This window comes from Myxocyprinus asiaticus, chromosome 11 (genome assembly GCF_019703515.2).
Source record: "Myxocyprinus asiaticus isolate MX2 ecotype Aquarium Trade chromosome 11, UBuf_Myxa_2, whole genome shotgun sequence".
NCBI classification, from domain to species: Eukaryota; Metazoa; Chordata; class Actinopteri; order Cypriniformes; family Catostomidae; genus Myxocyprinus; species Myxocyprinus asiaticus.
The window spans coordinates 33,370,331-33,394,185 of NC_059354.1; the positions used below are offsets into that span (position 1 = coordinate 33,370,331).

Here is a 23,855-nt window from a genome sequence, read left to right on the forward strand (position 1 = left end):
TGTGGACATATTTCATTAGCAAATTTAACAATTCAAACCCAGAATTGGAGTAAGCCACTGTGAGCTATGACTCATGTGAAATGTGTCTTGATTTCAGGTAACTCCTGTGGTCCCTTTGTCGAATGACTCCTGGTCCATGTCCTTCGCCAAGTATCTAGAGCTCCGTTTTTATGGGCGCCAGTACACCCGTCGTGCCAATGCTGAGCCTTGTGGCCACTCCATCCATAAAGACTACCACCAGTACTTCTCGTATAACCAGATGGTGGCTTCCTTCAGGTGTACATTATGGATCTCATAATTTTTTAATATGCCTACCTCCAGAGTGCATTTTCATGGAGTTGTCAAAACTTTATCCAAAAGTATTCGTGCTCTTTTGTCATCTCTAGCTACATCCCAGTGAGATTACTGGAGATCTGTCTGCCTACTCCAAAGATCATCATCAGAAACCAGGGGCCCTTGAAAGCCAACTTGCAGCAGGACCTTAAAGACTTCTCCCAGAAGTAAGATTCCCCACTGGATTTCTCTCTCCGATCCTCATAAGCCTTATCCAGATGTCAACTAAACAAACTGTCTACGCTTGATTCATCTTTTGTAGGGTGGTTCAGGTGTATCTTGCCATAGATGACCGTCTCACCTCCTTAAAAACAGACACCTTCAGTAAGACCAGAGAGGAAAAAATGGAGGACATGTTTGCACAGAAAGATGTAGGTTTCCCACTAGCCGATTTATCAGCTTATTTTCTGATGTAAGTTTCGATCTCAGCAAGATTTCAGTCAAAATAATTTATAGGTGTGACTTTTCCCACCAAAATCAAGTTGTTCAGAGTCAGCTAGAGGGACAGCGCTTTAGCTTGTGTACATAAATGACTCATATCGGTTGCAGATTTGTCTGAATATTCACATAAGTGGTTCATTGGGTCATTGACTAAATTAAAGTATATTCTTCTGTTTTAGATGGAGGAATCGGAGTTACGCAGCTGGATAGAGAAGCTACAAGTACGCCTGCAGACCAGTATGATAGATTCACCACAACAACTACAGGCTGTTCTGGAGTCAGTGGTGGTCAAAAAACAGAGCTTGTGTGAGACACTGCAGTCCTGGAACAACAGGTGAGGACTGCATTCATATGGCCAAAGAGAGGAGGATAAACATCTACTTTCAGAACAAAACATCTATGTTGTTTTATCTGGTCAACAGACTTCAGGACTTGTTCCAACAAGAGAAAGGCAGGAAGCGTCTGTCTGTTCCTCCCAGTCCTGGCAGACACAGACAGGCTACAGCAGATGAGAGCAAGGTCCGTAATAATCCACTGTTTTAGCATGTTAATAGTCTGAGAAGTTATGATCTAAATGCATTCCCTTTAAAGCATTTCAGCTATATTATATTAAAGTTATAAAAAAACTGTATTACGTATTAACTGACCTTACTAACTCACTAGTCCAGGGTTTCCCAAATGGGGGCTCATGAGGGAACTGCAGGGAGTTTGTGAGAGTAAAGAGTAGGGATGTGCCCGAAGCCGAATACCTTATTCAGAAAGTCATGAATAATGACTTAAAAACGAATAACGAATTCTACCGAATAATAGAAAATATATTTGTCAGACTGATTATCGAACGAGCACAGGGATAGAGCAATATTTTGAATAAAAATACGATGCAATAGTGAGTCTGAAGCCAATGCGACTAAAGTGTAAACTTTATGAATGAAAATGTGCACAGTGAGATTTCAAGTTCAAATCAGATGGCCTCGCTGCAGTCTCTGTTTATTGTTATTAGTCATCATACAAATCAAAAAAGTGACAAAGCACTACAGAAAATTAGATATCAGGGATTCACCAGATTTGTATTGAGGAAAAACAAAAATGTAATTGAAAAAATAAATAATATTCAGTTTAAAATAATATTGTACATTATTATTAAATTATAATAATATATAGTTTTTGACAATATGGATGATGAGAGAGAGCAATCCACAGCTGACAACACATATTCATCTGGTCAGGAAAACAAAAGTAATAAAATGAGCCTAAATACAATAATAAAAATAATTATAATAAGAAGAAATAATTTTTGTATAATAAAAGGTATATTTGCTATATGGAAACTACAAATGAAATAGTTACATTTAAAATTGTCCCACATCTGGCTATATCTGAATACAGATACAGATAATTTTACCATAGCAACAGATACAGACACAGATACAGATAATGGCTTCCTGCACATCCGAGTAAAGAGGTTCTGTACAGAATAATTTCTGTCATTTACCGAATCTTAAAAACATCAATGAGGCATAATTCGAAATGTTGTCCATCATTTGACAAATAAAAAAACTAAAATTTTCTTCCACGGTGGCTGAAACTTAAAATCTAATGCGTCATTTCCTAAAAAATGTAAGCACAATGTTTAATTTTCTAAAGATATTTCTAGTAGTAACAGGGATATGTCCTCTCACATTGACACAAATATAAATGTATGGTTATTTATTTTCCCCTTTTTCACCCAATTTGGAATGCCCAATTCCCAGTGCGCTTTTAAGTCCTCGTGGTAGCGTAGTGATTCGCTTCAATCCAGGTGGCGGAGGATGAATCCCAGTTGCCTCCGCGTCTGAGACCATCAACCCGTGCATCTTATCACGTGGCTTGTTGAGCGCGTTGCCACGGAGACATAGCGCGTGTGGAGGCTTCACGCCATCCACCGCGGCATCCGCGCTCAGCACACCACGCCCCCCACCGAGAACGAACCACATTATAGCGACCACAAGGAGGTTACCCCATGTGACTCTACCCTCCCTAGCAACCGGGCCAATTTGGTTGCTTAGGAGACCTGGCTGGAGTCACTCAGCACGCCCTGAGATTCGAACTAGTGAACTCCAGGGGTGGTAGCCAGTGTCTTTTACCACTGAGCTACCCAGGCCCCACTTAAATGTATAGTTATTATAAGAAAAGAATTATACAATTAATAACAGTTCATTAAAATATACCAAGTATAAAAAAATGAAGTAAAAAGACAAAAACATTATTATATTTTGAAAGAATAATATTACTAAAAATCAGGGGAGCCTGTAATAAATGTACTGTAAGTCACTTTGGATAAAGCGCCTCCTAAATGACTACTTATATACTGTTTCTATTTTGTTTTTGATGTATAGACTAGTGCTTTGGAGTCCTCTCCTCGTAACCCCTCCCCTGTGGTCCCAAATGGAGAGAAGGGTGAGTTCATTGGTCAAGCATTCACCTTGAATGAGTTGCGTTTGCCTTTTGATTGTTGCGCACAATCGACTGACGGCCTTTTCTCTGTCTCACAGAGGACCGTCATCTCAACACATTTCCATCAAGCTCAGGGTCATCATCATTACTGCAGATACGATCTCCATCTGAACAGGTTTCAGATCTCGTCACGAGCAGTCCCTCTTTTCCAGAACAGGACTCTGTCAGCATTCCAGAGGGTAAAATCAGATACAAATCTCCTGACACACTTCCATGGATCCTTTGAAATCATGCATCACCATCTCTCTACTGTTACTTTTCTATTTAGATATGTTTGATGGACACTTACTTGGTTCCAGTGACAGCCAAGTAAAGGAAAAGTCCACCATGAAAACCATCCTGGCCAACCTGCTACCAGGCAACAGCTACAATCCCATCCCTTTCCCTTTGTAAGGCTTTTATGGTATTATGGATTGCAAACTGAAAAGGGGCTTTCTTCTCTCAAGCTGTAAAAAGTATTTTTCTTTGTATGTTAGTGACCCAGACAAGCACTACTTGATGTACGAACATGAGAGAGTTCCTATAGCCGTGTGTGAGAGAGAGCCCAGCTCCATCATTGCTTTTGCACTCAGGTAATTGCACATAGGACTGGGAAATATATTTTTTTTATTATTAATTTAATTAATTTAATTTTAATTGTAATTATTTATCACACATTTGCACATATACAGTGAAATTCTTTTTTTTCACATATCCCAGCTAAGCTGGGGTCAGAGTGCAGGGTCAGCCATGATACAGCGCCCCTGGAGCAGATAGGGTCAAGGGCCTTGCTCAAGGGCAGTGGCATCTTGGCAGTGCTGGGGCTTGAACCCCGACCTTCTGATCAGTAACCCAGAGCCTTAACCGCTGAGCCACCACTGCCCACTGTATATTGAAAATATACACTTTAAATATACATTTATTTACTCTGTAATGGCTAAAAAGGGTGATTTCCAAAGATATTGTTGCCAAATAGATTTAAAATGTTTAATGCAAGAAGTAAAATACAGTAAAAAAATAACTTAGAAATAATCAAGGCACGTTTCCACGCTGCTATTCTCTAAATTAACCATATATTACAATACATAAAAATGGACAGCAGTATTTAGCTGCATATGTTTTTCTAAAATTTACTAGGATTTTAAAGCAAGTAAAATGACAGGTTGGAACTTCAGTGATGCAGTGATGACTTCTGAGTGATGCAAATGAATTGTTGAATTGTTGTTTTGAACCAATTCACTTAATAGGACAGTAGGAAATGAATCAAACTTCTCAACATATCACCATTATTGACACACGGCACAAAACTGGCCTACTGGCATGGTCTTTAGAAATGTAATGGCCAAATAAAAGGCATGTTAAAATCATCACTGTTGTCAATAAAATGATATAAAACAGATCATAAATAATCTATATATCACCAAACTGTAAATTTACAGTGTTATGATTTTCTCTGATGGTATCCTAGTGTTTCTTAAACATAATCCTAATGCTTCTGTATCAAATATCCAGCTGCAAAGAATATAAAACCGCCCTTGAAGAGCTTACAAAAACAATGGCAAAGACTGGAGGTGACGACACATCTCAGACCATTAGGTACAGAAAACACTCATTTTCCCCAGATTATTGGCTTTGTTTTCTCTATATGTATATTGGTAAAACAGTAAGCCCATGTCCTCATTCTTTGTTATCTGTAGTGCTGTAGAGAGCAGAGCAAAGAACAGCCCAGCTAAACTCAGTGACAACAGCACATCACAGCTGGGCCGCAGCAGTATAGATGCTGATCCACTCAGTAAGACTCAGTTACAGCCTAACCACTTACCAAATACAACCCACTTACCAATTATTTGTCAAAGATGGAATTGCTTATGAAAGACAGTGTTTATGGAATCTCTTTTGTAGAGGAGCCTGAAAGTGGAGACAAACAGAAGAAGCAGACAGGAAACCCACACATTGAGCTACGTAAGTATCACGCTCAAATGGCAGGCTGAAACATTCTCTCTTTTTTTTTAAGATTTAAAGAATTTATGGATTTTTTGAAAAGGTCAGTATTATTGACCCTTTGATATTAGAATCAAAATAATATCTACCTAATTAATGGGTTGGGTCACAACCTAATCAATGAATCAATCTTGATTCATCTCATTATGAGTTGCATTTAATTGTGATAAGTCTCAAATTTCTAATAAATTATTTCCATCCTCTCAAAATGTAGTGCATTCATTTTTAATGCAATCATTTCCTCTGTTAAGGAAAGAAAAATAGTAATATGTTACAAAGTCACATCTGGATTTAATTTATAAATAAATAAGCCATTATGAAGGTCTTTCTCCATTATTTAATGATAATGTAGAGTTTGGTGTGTTAAAGGGATACTTCGCCCAAAAATGAAAAATTCTCATCATTTACTCGCCTTCATGCCATCCCAGATGTGTATGACTTTCTTTCATCAGCAGAACACTAATGAAGATTTTTAGAAAAATATCTCTGCTCAGTAGGTCCATACAATGCAAGTGAATGGTGATCAGACCTTTGTATTGCCAAAAATCACATAAAGGAAACATAAAAGTAATTCATACGACTCCAGTGTTTAAATCAGTATCTTCAGAAGCAATATAATAGGTGTGGGTGAGAAACAGAACAACATTTAAGTCCTTTTTTACTCTAAATCTCCACTTTAACTTTCACTTTCACTTTTTTGGGTGAACTATCCTTTTAACTATGGCAGCAACAATATTTGTGTGTTCAAAGGTGCTTCCTGCTACTAGAAAGCTACTGGACACTGTTTAATATTTAATCTGAAAATCTTACTTTTGATACAGAGTTCTCGGATGCAAATGCAAAGTTCTACTGCAGGATCTACTACGCAGAAGAGTTTCACAAGATGCGGGAAGAGATTATGGAGAGCTCAGAGGAACACTTTGTGCGATCACTCTCCCACTGTGTTAACTGGCAGGCTCGTGGTGGGAAGTCTGGGGCAGTTTTCTACGCCACTGAAGGTGTGAGCGTACAAAAGAAATAATGCTTTATGAAATTACTTCTTGATTAAGGTCATGGTTTGATGAAGACTTGCTGGTTATCTTATGCATTTTACTAAGCCTTTGGTTTCTCCTCAGATGATCGGTTTATTCTGAAGCAAATGCCCAGATTAGAGGTCCAGTCCTTCTTAGACTTTGCACCCTACTATTTCACTTACATTACAGGAGCAGTTCAGCAAAAGGTAAGGTGCTGAAATGAGAAGTGCTATTACAGTATATTTGGCATTGAGTTCATTCAAATGAAATAAAAAAAGCATACTATAACAAGCCACAGTATGTTATAATATGCTTGTCATGTTGTAGAGGTTACTGTATTGTGAATGAACTCATTCTTTCACGTCTGTTTCACAGCGGCCCACAGCACTTGCTAAGATTCTGGGAGTGTACCGTATCGGCTACAAGAACTCGCAGAACAACACAGAGAAGAAACTGGACCTCTTAGTGATGGAAAACCTTTTCTACGGGCGAAAGATGGCACAGGTACATTTATTTGTTATTAAAAAAAAAAGAGATCTTAAGAACACTCGGATATTAAATACATTGTTTACCCAAAAATGAAAATTGTGTTGTTACAACCCCATATGACTTTCTTTATTTCATGGAACACCATAGCAGATTTTAAGCAGATTGTTAGCCTGAGTCAGCAATCACTTTCATTAAATGGAAAAAGATGCAATGAAAGTATGGTGACAGAGGCTAACATTCTACCTAATGTTTTGCCTCTATTCAACCCTGTGTTTGGGATGGTGCAGGTGTTTGACTTGAAAGGATCGCTGAGAAACAGGAATGTGAAGACGGAGCACGGAAAGCAGAGCTGTGAGGTGGTGCTTCTGGATGAGAACCTTCTGAAACTCGTGCATGATAATCCTCTTTATATCCGCTCCCACTGCAAGGCCATTCTGCGTGCTGCCATCCTCAGCGACGCCCACTTCCTGTCCAGCCACCTTATCATCGATTACTCCCTGCTGGTGGGCCGTGACGATGCCACGGATGAGCTGGTTGTGGGCATCATTGGTAAGAAAACCTTAAGAAACCATAAGATTTAAAACTTTGAAGTTTTAAAAGACACATGGAATTTGCATTGTATCTTAACGGTTGTTAAAACTCTTGTTCTTTTACCTGAAGACTATATCCGGACTTTCACGTGGGATAAAAAACTGGAGATGGTGGTCAAGTCTACCGGGATTCTTGGTGGTCAAGGTAAAGTTTTTTCAAATGACTTAATAAAAACTAGGGCTTTTCCGATTTTCTCTTTTTTTTTGTTTTTTTTGATAAATTGTGATTTTCATTTGAACGATTCCGATTTTGATTCTAAAAATTTCAAGATCGATCTTTTACTTTAACATTTTATTTTGGTTGTGTTGATTATTATTATATCTGTTAAATAAATAGCAATTGAACTGCGTAATAGTTTACCAAATTAGATTCTCTTTATAATTAACAGCATTGGTTGAGAGAGAATTTCTGTCATATGTAAGCAAAATGGACATTGTAACTGAAATATACCCAAATAAATCTGGATCGAATCAAATTGTGTATTGCTTGTGGATTGGAATCTAATCATATCTGGAAATCTGTATCGATACCAAGCCCTACTAAAATATATCATGATGTAATGTACAGAAGGCTCATGGCAAGAAGTTATTAAAACCCAAGTGCAGTTTAATTGGACTGGACGAAAATACAAACATGTATTCAAGACCAACGAGAACAAGGAATCCATCAAACATAAAACTCACCAGAACCAAAATGCAAGTTTAACATCTGACTGGACAGAACACAGGGCTATAAGTACTCAAACCAGGGTTAACAAGATAACACCACAAATGACAGAACAGAACTAATGAACATGAGAACAAGACTAATAAAGACAAAAAAACAACATCCACTGACAAGACACGACTAATGAACTAAATACCAATCAGAACACGACATGACACATGACGCACAGGAAGATCACGTCACAAAACAGGAATACCATAAGGCAGAATTCAAAATAAAAGATATGACCTTAAAAACAATACATAAAAACCAGAATAACTTGAACAGACATAACATGACTGACTAGACATGGCCAGAGAAATATGAACAGACATAACTTGATACGTTACACATGACTAGGAATGGGAATCATAAGGAATTTAACTATTCTGGTTCCTTATCCACTTAACAATTCCGGTTCCTTAATGATTCAATTAACAGTTATTTTAGTACTCTGAAGGAAGCACACATACTTATATAATACTGCTTAAGTATTAGAAATAGCATTGCTTTTCTTTGTATTTTCGTTTAATATTATTTAGGATTAGTATTTTGTTTATATGGTGTCCCATCTGCATCTGCAGAAGAATGTTATGAAAATCAAACAAGAATTTCCAACCCTAGTCAAGACATTCTTCGAAGAATAGCTCAAAATCCATGTTAAGAATGTCTTATCTGACCATCCAGTGACACCTATTCTTAATGACAGGTAAAATGCCCACAGTGGTGTCACCAGAATTATACAGAGCACGTTTCTGTGAGGCCATGGACAAATACTTCCTCATGGTTCCTGATCACTGGACGGGTCTTGGAGTCAACTGCTGATGGGCAAGAAAGGAACAGCACAGCTGTAAAGGGATATGCTGCTCTCTCGTGCTCTTCACAGTGATTCTTTGGAAATCTCAAAGACTTCACCATAGTGCACCCCCCTTTATCCTCAATGTTGTTAGAAGCTGGTATTAATGATGGGATAAACTGAACCCCTCTTTCAGTGCTGTGCAAAGATTGACCAAAACTGAGGTGCCAAAGACACACTGGAAAGACTGAACTGAAATAGATGAACATTTAAAACCCTTACTGTTCTTTTATAACCTATTAATCTGAACTGTGGACAATGTAAACGTTTGTCATAAATGTACAGAGATATGTAATTAAAGATTATTAATATTGGTGAAAGGTTTCTTATTATTTTGTTGTTTGACTCAAATTCAGGATTCAGCAATAGCCAGTGCCATGACAAATCCTGTCCACTCATACGCAAAATATTCACTAAATATCATATTCATTTAAATGTAAATGTTCGTTATGAATAGACCATATAATTAAACAGACTCCTCTGGAAACTAAGGATTGCTTCCAAAGTCAAATGGTGGGTAAAAGTAATTTGATTAAAACTGAAACCAGTGCAAGTGAAATTCGTTTTTTGTTTTTTTCTCCTTTAAGGTTATGCGGTTCAACCATGATTTAGCTTGCAATAAAATACTCCTTTAACATGCTCAAAATTATAATTATAATTTAAATTAGGATTTAATGTTTAATACATTTAAAATACATTTCATACATTTCTTTTAACATCCCAGTCTCCATTTGCCCTTTGGAAAAAAACAAACAAAAAAAAACCTATGCTGAAAGTCTAATTCAGTGGCCAAGTCTGGCAGAAGTCAGCAAAAGGAGTCGCCAGTGAGATTTCAGAAATTTGGTAAAGGGGAAGATTATAATTGTATAAAGACTTTTGATCAGTTCCTTGCACAAAGCAAGCTATCGTGTGTGTGTGTGTGTGTGTGTGTATATATGTAAACTATATACAGTATATATATGTATATACACTCACTAACCACTTTATTAGGTACACCTGTACACCTACTTATTCATGCAATCATCTAATCAGCTAATCGTGTGGCAGCAGTGCAATGCATAAAATAATGCAGATGCGGGTCAGGATCTTCAGTTAATGTTCACATCAACCATCAGAATGGGGAAAAAATGTGATCTCAGTGATTTTGCATGATTGTTGGTGCCAGACGGGCTGGTTTGAGTATTTCTGTAACTGCTGATCTCCTGGGATTTTAACACACACAACAGTCTCTAGGATTTACTCCGAATGGTGCCAAAAACAAAAAACATCCAGTGAGCGGCAGTTCTGTGGACAGAAATGCCTTGTTGATAAGAAAGGACGATGGAGAATGGCCAGACTGGTTCGAGCTGACAGAAATGCTACGGTAACTCAGATAACCACTCTGTACAATTGTTGTGAGAAGAATAGCATCTGAGGCCATTTACACAACAACGTTTTCAACTAAAAACGGAAGACGTTTTATGCGTTTTGGCTGTTCGTTTACACGACAATGGTGTTTTGGGGCCTGAAAATGTAAACTTTTGAAAACGGGTTTTCATGCCATTATCGTCTCCCTGTAAACATACATAAACGCAAATTTGTGAAAACTATGACGTCATGCGCACGCATATTACGTGTTATATAAAGAATGATGGATTGATAGGCATCAATTTGAGATGTATAATTATCAATATAAATACTGGTGTCTGTGCAAATAACAATAATCAACAATTTATTCATTTGGAGTGTTTTGTATGGAGTGTGAACATTGTACAGTAGGCAGAACCTGCAATTTGAAAATCTTGAAATTAATGTATGGATTCAGATGGGAAAAATATATTTGTATTTTAAATGTTATTTATTTACTTAATTTGATTTGATGTACCATTACCCTGCAATTCATTCACGCACCGCTTATGTATATAGCCTATAGACAGAGATGTGATGCCATGTACAGTATTCAATGATATGCTTAGAATATGAAAACATGAGGCAGTGAAAATGCATGTTAGATCAAGTGTACACAAGACCTCTCTCTCCATCAGATGATATCCATATATCAGAGTTCTGTCTGATATCCAAAACCAGTCAACATCAACAGCTTGTTATGTTAACTTACTCTCCTACCAGCCCAAGAATCAGCAGGGGGAATACAGAAGAAGGCAGGAGATGAAGTGATGGTAAAAATGAGCAGAGTTTATTGAATAATCTTGAGAGTTCAGTCTATAGGCATGCGCGTGAGTATTTCAAAACAACGCGCGAGACATTCAAAACTATAATGGCGGACTACAGGACTGTGTTTGTGCTGCTCAAGATTTTGAGTTTATTGACGCTTCTCCAGCAAAGTAATTGTAGTAATAAAGCAACCTCATCATTCGTCCAGACAAAATTGCTCGATGCTTTCGCCATCTTCATTGTTTGTATTCACCGCTCTGTGGAAGAATGCTTATGTGCGCAGGCGCATAGTGTTTCTTTACAAAGTGACATGACAATGCATAATACTGGCCTGGCATGCATAATACAGCGTTTTTAGTAGTTTTCGCTTATCCGTGTGAACGTGGATAGTTTTGACAACATTGTTGTCTGTACGCAAAACTTTTCAAAAACGCAAAGGAAAAACGTTTCCGTTTTTAGTACATCGTTGTAGTGTAAACGTACCCTTAGAACGATCCTTGAGGGATACAACAGCAGCAGACCATGATGGGTTCCACTTCTGTCAGCCAAGAACAGAAAGCTGAGGCTGCAGTGGGCACAGGCTCACCAAAACTGGACTGTTAATATCTGAACAAACATAACCTGTCTGATTAATCTCAATTTCTGCTGAGGTACACAGATAGTAGGCCCACTGCAGCCTCAGCTTTATGTTCTTGGCTGACCTGTATCTGCATGATTTTATGCATTGCACTGCTGCCACACAATTGGCTGATTAGATAATAGCATGGAAAAGATACAAACTTTCCTAATAAAGTGGGTATTGATTTTGTTGCGGTAAATATGTTTTTTAATATATTAAATAAAATATGTATTATATTAATCTATTATGTATTATAGTAGTTGACATGGAATTTCAAATCATTATTTTTATGTATTTTTTATGTGAGATTTTGATAGATTTGACTGTCACAAAAAAAATAAATAAGCATTTAGCCATTGGACCTTGAATATTTTTTTGCAACTGTCTAGACTTTTGTAGTCTGTTTAAAGTTTCTTACTAGAGAGTCAAACGTTGTCAAAAGTAAATTGCCTGAATATTGTTTGTTGTTTTACAAGCAGCAAGAAAAGTCAATTCTTGCTCTGTGTACATGCTAAAAAATAAATAGTATTTATTTGCTATAATATCATGAAATGTCACCACATATTTTAAAAGTTCATGCAGTGAATGAAAATTATTAGTAAAATTTGACTTCTCTAAAATTAAAATTAAACAACCCGTTTGATGGCTTCAACCTAGCTTTATTCATAATTTTTATTTTATTTTAAAGGGATAACAAACAGACTCAAAACTGTTAAAACTTTTATATAATAGTGATTCAATTTATATAAAAGAAACTTGAGCTGACAAAGAACCTTTCAAATCAGATTGCAGGATGAACACATGATCTTCAAGATTGTCACATTTCAAAACTTTTTCTGGTATAATACTGTTTTGTTTAAATTCTTCTGAATATTCCCACTCATGATTTGACTAATGAAAAGAACACCAACCATGTGCTTTCGTTATAAGACAGTTGCAATTCTGCTCATGATAATGTCCATGAGCTGATATGTACAAAGACATACATTAGGCAAGTACATCAGTACTTGGTAAAAACATTGTCTTATGGTTGTCAAGTAAGCCGAGTGACCCAGAAATCTCTTCGCATTTTCAGACTTTTTCACTACACACAAGCATAATCTAACAAAATCTGAAAACGCAGAACAAGGCACTTGACGCGCTGTAGAAACTGCCACATTGTAGACAGAGGCAAACAGTGGAGCAGTGGTTGACATTTTCATTCTTCATTTTTTTTTTTTGACTCCTGAAACTGGAAAGATCTAAGCAAAATGGCTTCAAATTCGACAGCAAATTAAAAAGCAATGACAACACTCTGACATCTCCCACAAGCATGTTTAGGAAACTGTTAAAATAGATTTAAATTTAACCAGTGCAAATTATTTAAAAGACTTTATTTAAAATAAAAGAATTGCAGAAGACAGGGTAGGTTACTCATGATGCTGGGTTTGAACATTAAACACCCATTTACTCCCTATACATAAGTGCATACAAATGTAGTACCATTGTTATCTAAATGTTAATAAATATTGGTACAGGCTTGAGAACATCCTGGTTCACATAACATAACATCACCTCTCACTGGAACCTATAAATCGACCTGAATAGAAGTATTATTTTAACACTGTTGCTATGTCTAAAAAGGAACTCACCAAAAGCATCTGACTTAGGTTTAGACCACCTAGGTGTATAAATCTATTCATTTATATAGAATAAAAATGCTCTTTTTTAAAAAAAAAACAAAATAAAGCTCAAGAGCATTCTATTCATAATAGTCAAATACTTATGTGTAAAGTACAACTGGTGAACAGTCTTGACATTTGTAACATGCATTGGATTTTCATTACCTTACACTGGGTTTCATGTACTTTTGTTGCAAATAAATATTTGGTATACACATTCTTATCAAGGTTTGTGACAATTCACCAATTCCTCTGTTGGTGCAAATATGTAATTGGTCCCATTGTTGTTACATTCATTTCAGTTCTGTACGCTCACTTTGTGCTTCCACAGGGTTTGTGCTTTCAAAAGTCTACAAATTAAGCCACCGTACACCACACTTTACATACTTTGTACTTCATACATACTTCCAAGTGTGATTATGAGGTCAGCATTTGGCAATCTCAAACATCAAAGTACAAAAGACATTTTTGTCTAATTATCTCTCTTGCAGCAATGTAATTCAAATGGATTTAGTAAAAATCTCCTGTGCAAACAAGTTTGGCAGAATGAAAGAGTACCAAGTGTGCCATGACTTGTCATGATCACTTATTTACAGAGGCTGAACTCCACAAAACTTCTGTGGATTCAATGTGCTTTGAACACTATTGTGAAACTCTAGAAAGGGCCAGGGTCAAAATGTCTCAGAGTCAGAGTCGTTTTCAGTAGTCGTGCCCTCGCTGGAGGGGCCAGAGGGGTCCTTTGGACTGCGAAGGCCCTGGGGACTCTTGGCCTTGCAGGGCAGAAATTTCAGCAGGGCACCTGGGGAAGGACTTCCAGAGCTGCAAGGGGAGCAGAAAGGCATCATGGTAGCCAGAATGAGTTCCAGGCAGTCAGCCACTTCCCTGCTGGGAGCGCAAGCCAGAGCAGGGGTGAGCCCTGCGGGGAAAGACAGCCAAGAGCAAGAGGGACAGCAAAAGGGACAGGGAAGTAGAAAGAGGTAAAGGGGAGGGACGGAGCAGTGGAACAAAGGGGCAGTGGTGTGGGGGTGATTGGACGAAAGCAGCATCCCATTAGTGCCTCGCTAGACAGGCCAGCAAACGCATGGTCGGGGGCAAAACAGATACGCATGACACGGACAAAGCTTTGTAAAACAGCCACTGCTTTGGCAAAAGCCTCTATGCCACCAATAATAGAAGAGTTAAACAGAGACAGGCATAGAGAGATGCACATAGACCAAAAAGATACAAATAACGTGAAACAAATCTATTGAGATGTTAATTTCAGAAACACGCACCGTTTTCATCTAATACTTGAACACTGGCTCCACGGGAGAGCAGCTCTTGCACTGTCTGCTTCATCCCGTTGCGTGCAGCCAAATGAAGAGGTCTGAGAAAGTGAATGAGAAACAAAGAGGTGAGCAACATTTGCTTCTTAAAATTAAGTGTCACAATAAGGAAAGGGGAGCTCACGTTTGCAGTGCAGCATTTGTGGCGACGAGAGCAGAGTCTGGAAGTTTTCCCAGAATGAGTAATGCACATTCCTCCATTCCCTGGAAACAGAAAAAACAGATCTATAAAAGAACTCAGGTAATGGTTTAATACAAACATTCAAAAATAATTTCAGTGTACTAAAATGCCATTTGAGTCATTTTTCTAATTTTTTTTCTAATTCAATATTACATTAATATTATAAAAAATACGGCTGTCAATAGTTTTTTTTTTTTTTTTTTTTAATCGAATGAATTAAATATGACGAGTAATTAATCGTATATATAAAAAAGCCCCCTAGCACAGAATTTATAGGTCGCTGTGTCAAGTTAAATGTAGTTTAAAATCCCTGCAATCGGAATTGAGCTCCAACCAGTTGTGTTTGAACGCAAGAGCACGTTCTCGTCTTGTGCGGTCACTGGTGTTAAGCAAGCTTGAGTTTGGTTTGTACTCTGTTCAGCTGCGTGTTGCCTATTCAGCTGGAGTAATTTATTTAACGCATTACTTTAATATAATTAATTGCACTTAATTACCGTGTTAAATCGACAGCCCTAAAAAAACATGATTACATAATCACTCTTGTCAATTATATATCAAGGCACATAATGGTGCTTCTTTCATAAACTGAGGGGGTATATGAGAAATGAAAATATGACTTCTTGAATGTTCAATGACACTACAGAGACCCATAGCCATGACATGCAAAAAGCTATCATTTTAGGGCAGATTGGAATAGATTATCTCTATTAAGCCAAAGTCAAAATACAGACATTGTCAGCTCAATTGCAAAAGGCAGATCCTTACATTACTGCAGGCTAGATGGAGTGCTGTGTTGCCTTTCTGGTCAGTCAGACTGAGGTTAACATTTGTAGCAGTAAGCAGAGCCTCTGTTGAAAGACAGATTCTGTTCAACTCTTTATTTTAATCACATTTTTATACCCAATTAATACAAATAAACAGGGGCATGATGCAAAAGTAGAGACAATGGTGAATTCATACCAACAACCTCGACTCTTCCTCTCTCTGCTGCCATAATCAAAGCGCTGCGTCCTGATTCGTCAACGTCATCCACAGATGCGTTATGGGCCAGGAGCAGTTGAACACAGTCAATGTGACCAGCGAATGCAGCGGCATGCAAAGGTGTTCTGATAAAGAGTGACAGCTGTTCTTTAATAAGGTGTTTCATTGAAAGCAATGCCAATGACCATTAAGATAAATTGAACATGCTCATTTCTGTTAAGGGATACTTAAAGCCACACTTAAAAAGCATGAATTTCATTGCATTTGATAACAAAACAAAGCAGAAAAAGTGTCATCTGCTAAACAAAAATATGCTATTTTTTATGCCTTTCTCAAAACTAACTACACTTTCAGAGCCATTTTTGCAATCAGTTTTAAATAAACTATTCCAAGGCCCTTTTAGTGGATGTCAATTCCTCTGAAGTTCTGACACAGACCACTCTCTCTCACGTGACTGCTCTTGATGCCTTTTTAAACACCAGGAATTGGCTGCTGACATCAGGAGCCTCGCCCTCTCGAATATAAGCAGCAGCTTAATTCCTCTTCAGAAATTCGCTCTTCAAGACTTGCTCTACAAGCTTTACTTGGATTTGTCATTTGGATTGGCCAAAATACTGCAACTTGCTCGAGGAAGAAGAGTTTGCGCTCAACTTCATGAGCATTGTGGTATTCTGTGGTCGATTTCATCACATTCCGGTTGGCTTGTCCTTCAACTTATTTGCCGTTGTGGCTTGCGAACAAGTCGCCGGGATAATTTATTATAAATATCACGACTCCCATTGCTAGTAGGTACCTCGGCCGCTTCGGCCTGCTAGAGGACCGTGCAGAGAAAAGAAAGTTTCCTCTCAGACGCTAACTGCTAGTTGTGTGGCCGCTTCGGCTTTCTGTTCGTTACGTAGGAGTTTGTGCTGTCTACAGGGACACTTGCACTCGATGGACATGAGTACTACTGCACATAAAGCATGTCACAAAGTGTGGCCTTGCCCGAATGCATGTGGGAACAATATCAAGAGGAAAGACTTGCATCGCGTTTGTGCATCGTGTCTCAGACTGGAGCACGCACATGTAGCGCTACAGGACCCGGTTTTGTGCCCGGACTGCTACCGCTTTGATTTGTGAACCCTTGCAGAACCGATGAGAGTTTTTAGCCATCTAACTGTCCTGGATCAGACCCACTCCTTTCAGATTTGGTGATGCGGGAAGAGGACGAGGCTCAAACAGCTGAATGGGTGGCACAATTGACTCCACAGCTCAATCCTCCTCATGCCAAGCAGGATGAGCTCTCTGAGAAAGACAATAATGACTCAGAGGAGGATGATTAGAATGGCAAAGACTTCCTCCCCAGTGCTCAGCCCATCATTCAGAAGGACCCGTTCACAGCGGGCGACCTATTTGTCACAGTTTGCAGTCGAATGGCCTGCAGCTCCCCCAATACAGGCCACCAACAGACTGGATGGGAACTTTCTTCCTCAGTCCTCATCCTCTTCTAAAACGCATTTTAGAAGCATTTGAGGACTGTCTCCTTGACATGATGAAAACGTGGGATAAACCCTTTTCTGCACAAGTGCCTGTTGCAGGATTTAATGCATTTTTGGGCATGGAGGATGCTGTGAACAGAGGCTTTTAGGTTTGCCCTAAAGTCGAACAGTCTCTAGCTGTTTATTTAGCCCCTGAGACGAATATGGGGTTGAGTTCAGTGCCTCAACTGCCCCACAGACAGCCAAGGGTCTCAGCCCCACTTCTTGATAAAATCTAAAAGTTTCAGGTGCAAGTAGTTAGAGCTCAGAACTCTACTTCTTTACTACTTGCGTATGTGGCTGAGCTGCAGGCTGATATGGGCACCGCTGTTGAGAAGGGTAAGCCATTTAAGGACTTATGGACCGAAATACGCACTGCTATGTACTTTGTCATGAGGACGACAAGATGCTCCAACCAAGCAGTGGGTCATGCCATGGGCTTGACAGTGGCAGCTCAACGTCATCTATGGCTTAACCTCTCCAAGATGATGGATAAGGACCGTCTGTTGTTCCTTGACGCTTGAGCATGAGCGAGGAGACCTCATCCTCCAGCACCAGAGAGACCTCAGGGATGCACCACCCCATGAAAAAAAAAAAAAAGCAGGGGTAGCTATGTGCTTGCCCCACAATCCCCTGGGAGGAGTGAGGCCGGTGATAGTTCTCCCTGCCTCCCCTCGTTCAAAGTTTTCCCCACTTGTAGTGAGGGGTCTGTTGAAAACAGTGCAAAGTTCAGAGAAATGCCCACAGTGTGTTCTCACTGTCCCAGTGCACAAAATGAGAGCCCTGCTCAAACACTGCCCCAATTAATGTTTGCAACACAAGCACTGAAAACAAAAAGTCCATTAAAGAAGGATTTCAATTCAAAAGAATTGGGTAATCCCCTTCTTGTCACAGGGGCAATTTCAGTGACCTTCCCCAAATTTCCACAAGAGGGCGCAATGAAACTGTGTGCTTCTCTGACAGTGGGGATGCTCTCTCATTCGCTCCCAACGTGGCATGCTTGTGAAACCTGCCTGTGGGTGCTCTGCACTATAGGGAGGAGTTACAGGTTGCAATTTGTAGGTGTGCTGCTGTCGAGGGTAATAGAAAGCTTGGTGCAGGAACTACGAGACGAGATTGTCTCTCTGCTGTCAAAACGGGCGATCAAAACAGTCCTGTGGAAAGAGGATATACAGCTGATATTTTCTGGTTCCCAAAAAAGATGGGGGGTTACATCCAATTCTGGATTTGAGGGCCCTGAACGCTTATATGAGGAAATACTCATTCAGAATGCTGATGCACTGTCAGTTGTTACTGTCAATATGACGGGGAGATTGGTTAACAAAAATAATAATACTAATAATAATAATAAAATTATATAGTGCCTTTAAAAGTAGCTTCTGAAGGCACTTCAGTAAAAACAAACATAAGAATACAAAACAAAGATTAATGAAATGTATAAACATGCACATCAAAATACAATTAATAATAAATCAGAAAACAAAACTAAAATAATTAAGTAAAAGCTAACCTGAAGAAGTATGTTTTTAGATAAGATTTAGAAATATCTAAAGTCTGTGCTTTTCGAATATCAGCTGGAAGTGAATTCCATAATTTAGGAGCATAAGATGAAAAATCCCTGTCACCCATGGAACGCAAGCATGTCTGAGGGACAGCCAAAACACCAGATTGGGAGGAGAGCAGATTACACTTCGGGGTGTATATTGTTAAAAGATCAGACAAATACTGAGGAGCCAGACCATGCAGTGCTTTGTATGTAAGCATAAGTGTTTTAAAATCAACACGAAACATGACAGAGAGCCAGTGCAAGGATTCCAAAATAGGAGTAATGTGGTCACTTGTTCTGGTCCTAGTCAGGATCCTAGCTGCCAAATTTTGTACATACTGCAATTGGTTAAGTGTGGATTTAGAGACCCCGTTTTAAAAGGTGTTCTTTGGCTCCGCCCGACTCCTAAATCAGTGTTTCCGTCATGGGACTTGACAGTTGGCTTGAATTCTTTGTGTGAAGTGCCGTTCGAGCCATTGTATGAGGTGGATAATAAGATCTTGTCTTACAAGACAGCTCTCTTATTCGCACTTGCCACAGCGAAGCGCGTTGGGGAACTTCATGTGCTGTCGGTGCATACGTCATGTACTGAGATCAGTGCTGATGGCTCTGAATTCATTTTATGCCCAAATGCTGCTTTTATACCTAAAGTCACTTAGGCTTATGCATGTTCGTCTTTTTGACTGTCAGCATTCTGTCCACCTCCCTTTTCATCGGTGGAATGCCAGAGATTGCATGCTCTTTGCCCTGTTCACACTTTGCGTATTTATATTGACAGGACTAAGGATTTTAGACTTTGTCAACAATTGTTTGTATGTTTCTCCGAGCCGGTTCAAGGCTGTAATTTATCTAAGCAGCGCCTTTCGCACTGGATAGTCAAGGCTATTACTCGTGCTTATCATTGTGCAGGGAAAGAACTTTCAGATCCTGTTAAAGCTCATTCTACCAGGGCTGTGGCACTATCCTTGGCCTTATTTAAAGGTATTTCTGTTGAGGATATCTGCGCAGCTGCAAGCTGGGCCTTTCTCACAATTTTGTCAAGTATTACAGGCGTGATGTAACCGTGCTTAATGTGGCTCATGCAGTTCTAGGGGCAGGAAGTTCGATTTTGGAGATGGATGAATAATGTATACTGTATTGCGGGGCGTGTTTAAAACATCTCCCATAGAGTGGTCTGTGTCGAAATGACTTGACTGAAAGAGAACGTCTGGTTACCTAGTGTAACCTCGGTTCTCTGCAGGAAAGGAATGGGAGGGCCCCGCAATCCCAGCTCGTCTTTTAGAGCCATTTATTCTAAAGAAGAATTGAGCTACTGCCTGATTTTATTCGGGAGGGCGGGGCTCTCGATGTCAGCAGCTAATTCCTGCTGCCTAAAGGTGTGTTTATAAAGGCTTCAAGAGCAGTCTCGTGAGGGGTGCACCTCCCATAGAGTGGTCTGGGTCTCACTAGGTAACCAGACATTCACATAGGTGCCCCAGTACTGTAGCAGATGTGGTTTATCAATTTAACTATGGACATGTTCCACTAACATTTGAAAACCAGAAAGTGTCCAAATTCTTCTTGTCTTAATTTTTAACAGTATGTCTATTTTTTTTATCATTTAAAACCTAACAAACTTCTATTTATAAATGCTTTGCTTGAAAAAATGTGCATGTGATCTCATTATTTCAGTTGGTTTGACATTGGTAATCTAATGTAATACTGTTCATACAGATTTAAGTGTGACTATGTCCAAATTTTGGGGTCACTCTAGGCATAATTCAGCTAGATCTATTACAGAATAGGACTGTTATCAGTATCAATATGGATCACCAAACTAACCTGCCCTTGGAGTCTTTGCACGTTACAATCTTTGATCCCATGGCTTCTAATAAAAGGGTGGCACAAGCCTCATGGTCATTGACCCTGCAGGACAGAAGATTCTGTCATTTAGACAGTTTGAAACAAAAATAACAGAAATAGGCCAAAAAAAGATAGACATAATAGAAAGAGTGAAACAGCAGACATACACAGCACAATGCAGTGGGGTGAAGGGGTTTCCATCATACTGGTGGAAGCCTCTTTGTTCAAGTATGACCTCCACACAGCCATCTTGACCTGTAACACACAAATACACACTCTGTGCTAGTCCACTTTACTCCTTAAAAGCTACATTTTGTTTATAATACAATTTACATGGTATAAATAATCAATATATATAATCATGGAGAACAAACATAATCTTTATAGGTAAAGTTTGTCATTTCTGTGCCTCTAGCTTCACGAAACAGAATTGCAAAAATAACTAGATAGGTAAAGTTATCAAGACAAACTTTGATGTTGGCTTTAAAAGCATTGTTTAAAATAGTTTGAAAAGTTTAAAGGTTATACAGGCCTTACAGAGACAGTTGGAGTTTGAAATCACAAACATTCCATAACAGAGACTTGGCCCGTTTAAACATTCTGTCTATGTAAATTTATGGGATTTTTGGGATATTCAATAATCCGCTCTGGGAAAACCAGAAGTCTGATCAGTTAAAAAAGACACAGAAACCAGATTCAGAACAACCTTAAGATCTGTGCCAAGTCTGGTGGATGAAGCATTAAAAAAAAAAGCTCTATGATGAGTTACAATTGATCATTCTGGTCTTGATTTAGGGATTTTAGAAAAACACTAAACCAAGTTTGTAGAATAACAGTATATTTTTCAAGCCAACATAATGATTGTTTCCTGAAAAATGAAGGTTTCCCTAACATTCCCCAACCTGCCAATGATTGCCAAGTCCTGCCCCAAAAAGAGCCCATTGGTTAAGCCAATGTTGCTCTGTCGGGCTAGTGGGCATTCAGTACTCACATAGCCACAGTGTTTCCACTTTTGGGGAAAATCAGCATACCAATGGCTTACTTATAGCTGTCTCTACATATCAAGCTAGCATATTAATACAGGATATATACTGTAGATATTAAGACATTAACATAACAGAAAGCATTTTACCATTGAAAAAATGACACACTTTAGCTTTAAATCAGAATGGACACTCTGTTATGACTTACCAAAGTAACAGGCCCAGTGTAGGGGTGTGTATCCCTGGTTGTCTTGTAATGGGGGTACCGGGGGTTCAGCGCAGGCAATATTGAGCAGTTCACTCAGCCAAGATGCGTGACCCCTCGCTGCAGCCAGGTGAATCGCGGTGCGACCCCTGGAGTCCCCCTGCACCACTGATGCCTCCAGCTCCAACAGTGACTGGACACACTCCTCCTGCCCACACAAGAGCTAAGAGAGAGACAGAGAGACAGTATGCTAGTTAAGCATCACTATTACCATTGCTAAATTAAATTTAAATGCTTAACTCGACCGTCCTGGACGTTTGTAAGGAAATCTGCTTGCAATTCTACAAGATCAGTTAACTCACCCCCAGATGTAGAGCAGTAAGACCATGATGGTTAGCCAAGTCCACAGTGGCCTCACGCTCCAACAGAAGAGACACAACATCCACATGACCCCCGATTACTGCCAGCATCAGAGGGGTCCTGCAAACACAAACACACTCATCAATAATCAAATGCAAGTCTAGTGTGTTTTAGTCAGTCCGTTTTGGCATGAGGGTGAGGAAATGATGAGAGAATTTCATTTTTGGGTGAACTATTCCTAAAATATATTTTGTGTGTTAAAGCATAATTATTTTAGTTACGTTGATATCGGAGACTACTTTATGACAGCCAAAAACTGCTCAAGTTGAGCCTGAATTCATTTTCACTGCAACTAACACTTAAAATGGCTGTTGTTCTCCATCTGGAACGCTTGTATTGATAGTTTCTAATGGAAACTGAAACCAGAAAACAGTCCAGCGGCAATTAGAATCATTATGGCACAGCCAAGTGGTTAGTCAGCATAATATGAGGTAAAGAATCACAATTTATGATACAAGTATTTTCAGATTTTATTGATGATTTGAAATATGTTCTTTGATCGTAATCTTAACTAAGTGTTTTTGAAATTTTGGTCTTTCTCCATTCAAGTAGATAAGAGCTGCACTGGCATGACTGGAAATAGCTTCCCAAGAGCATTCCAAAGAAGGCCGACAGTGGACTGACTTGCTAGAAAGACTTTGGTCTACAACCAGTGGTGGACTGGCCATCGGGAGAACCGGGACTTTTCCCGGTGGACCAGCCGCGAAACGGGGCCAAATGGGCCAAAATAAGCTGAAATGGGCCGCCACGTTATGCAGAAAACGGCACTGCGATATGCCGAAGGGGGCAGTGATATGCAGAAAAGGACAGCGACACCCCCAGCTCAACAACTTTTGGGCCACTTTCTATGTCAAATCCTGGGCCGATTTCTCTTCCCAGTCCACCCCTGTATACAACTTCAAATATTGAGAATAATAATAAACCTTATTCCTTATTAAACTTCATCTAGTGAAATACACTGTATATATAATATACAAAACCCTTCATCTGGTTAATATATAGGTTATAAAATGCTTAATTTGGTAAATCCCTACCTTAATATAGCCAGAAACCTTCTAATAATGGGAGCAGACAAGCTTAGCATAAAACAGCATTACGCGGCAGTCCAATAGACAGTCTATTGCGGTACACTGGCGAGGAGACAAGAGGCCATTCTTTTTGAATGGATGTCTATGGAGCAGATGCTTCAGTGTGCTAAATATATTGCTTTTGTGAGGAAACAGCTCATCACTTAATGAATTGACTGCCTGTCCACCAATCTTCAACATGTTTTATACTAAACAATCCTTTTGGAATGAACTGTGTGTGGAGTTTACTATGATAAAATTGCTGTTTTATAAAGACAAGACATGGTAAGTATCAGTTTACAGCTCTCCCCATTCATTTGTATGGTATCCGCAAACGGTGACTTAACTGTCGTAATACGCTAGTTGACCGTTACGCTCTCTCCTATGATAGAACCGTATTAAAATAATTTCTGATAGAGCACTGTAACTTAGCCAAGTCTCATTCATTTCAAA

The 23,855-nt window shown here is 39.1% G+C and overlaps 2 protein-coding genes across 8 annotated transcripts in view; one reads left to right on the forward strand and one right to left on the reverse strand.

The window, feature by feature from the left end:
* Positions 1–9,546, forward strand: part of LOC127448090 (1-phosphatidylinositol 3-phosphate 5-kinase-like) — a 53,241-nt gene extending 43,695 nt beyond the window's left edge. For 2 of the 3 annotated variants that reach the window (XM_051710375.1, XM_051710376.1), the window contains exons 26-43: positions 98–276; positions 387–500; positions 596–704; positions 954–1,108; positions 1,197–1,293; positions 3,150–3,210; positions 3,306–3,446; positions 3,536–3,656; positions 3,744–3,839; positions 4,759–4,842; positions 4,944–5,038; positions 5,149–5,208; positions 6,069–6,245; positions 6,363–6,466; positions 6,636–6,764; positions 7,037–7,298; positions 7,410–7,484; positions 8,755–9,546. In XM_051710375.1, the coding sequence (XP_051566335.1) occupies positions 98–276; positions 387–500; positions 596–704; positions 954–1,108; positions 1,197–1,293; positions 3,150–3,210; positions 3,306–3,446; positions 3,536–3,656; positions 3,744–3,839; positions 4,759–4,842; positions 4,944–5,038; positions 5,149–5,208; positions 6,069–6,245; positions 6,363–6,466; positions 6,636–6,764; positions 7,037–7,298; positions 7,410–7,484; positions 8,755–8,870 (2,175 nt within the window). In that variant the 3' untranslated portion in view covers positions 8,871–9,546. The remainder of the gene's footprint in view (positions 1–97; positions 277–386; positions 501–595; positions 705–953; positions 1,109–1,196; positions 1,294–3,149; positions 3,211–3,305; positions 3,447–3,535; positions 3,657–3,743; positions 3,840–4,758; positions 4,843–4,943; positions 5,039–5,148; positions 5,209–6,068; positions 6,246–6,362; positions 6,467–6,635; positions 6,765–7,036; positions 7,299–7,409; positions 7,485–8,754) is intronic. The other variant, XM_051710377.1, reaches the window with a different exon arrangement.
* A 3,484-nt stretch (positions 9,547–13,030) lies between these two features.
* LOC127447841 (serine/threonine-protein phosphatase 6 regulatory ankyrin repeat subunit B-like) overlaps positions 13,031–23,855 on the reverse strand; it is a 36,979-nt gene continuing 26,154 nt past the window's right edge. For 4 of the 5 annotated variants that reach the window (XM_051709934.1, XM_051709937.1, XM_051709935.1 and 1 more), the window contains exons 20-28: positions 22,278–22,395; positions 21,919–22,138; positions 20,895–20,982; positions 20,707–20,790; positions 15,802–15,947; positions 15,607–15,689; positions 14,785–14,864; positions 14,610–14,701; positions 13,031–14,251 (exon numbers count right to left, since the gene is read on the reverse strand). In XM_051709934.1, the coding sequence (XP_051565894.1) occupies positions 14,007–14,251; positions 14,610–14,701; positions 14,785–14,864; positions 15,607–15,689; positions 15,802–15,947; positions 20,707–20,790; positions 20,895–20,982; positions 21,919–22,138; positions 22,278–22,395 (1,156 nt within the window). In that variant the 3' untranslated portion in view covers positions 13,031–14,006. The remainder of the gene's footprint in view (positions 14,252–14,609; positions 14,702–14,784; positions 14,865–15,606; positions 15,690–15,801; positions 15,948–20,706; positions 20,791–20,894; positions 20,983–21,918; positions 22,139–22,277; positions 22,396–23,855) is intronic. The other variant, XM_051709939.1, reaches the window with a different exon arrangement.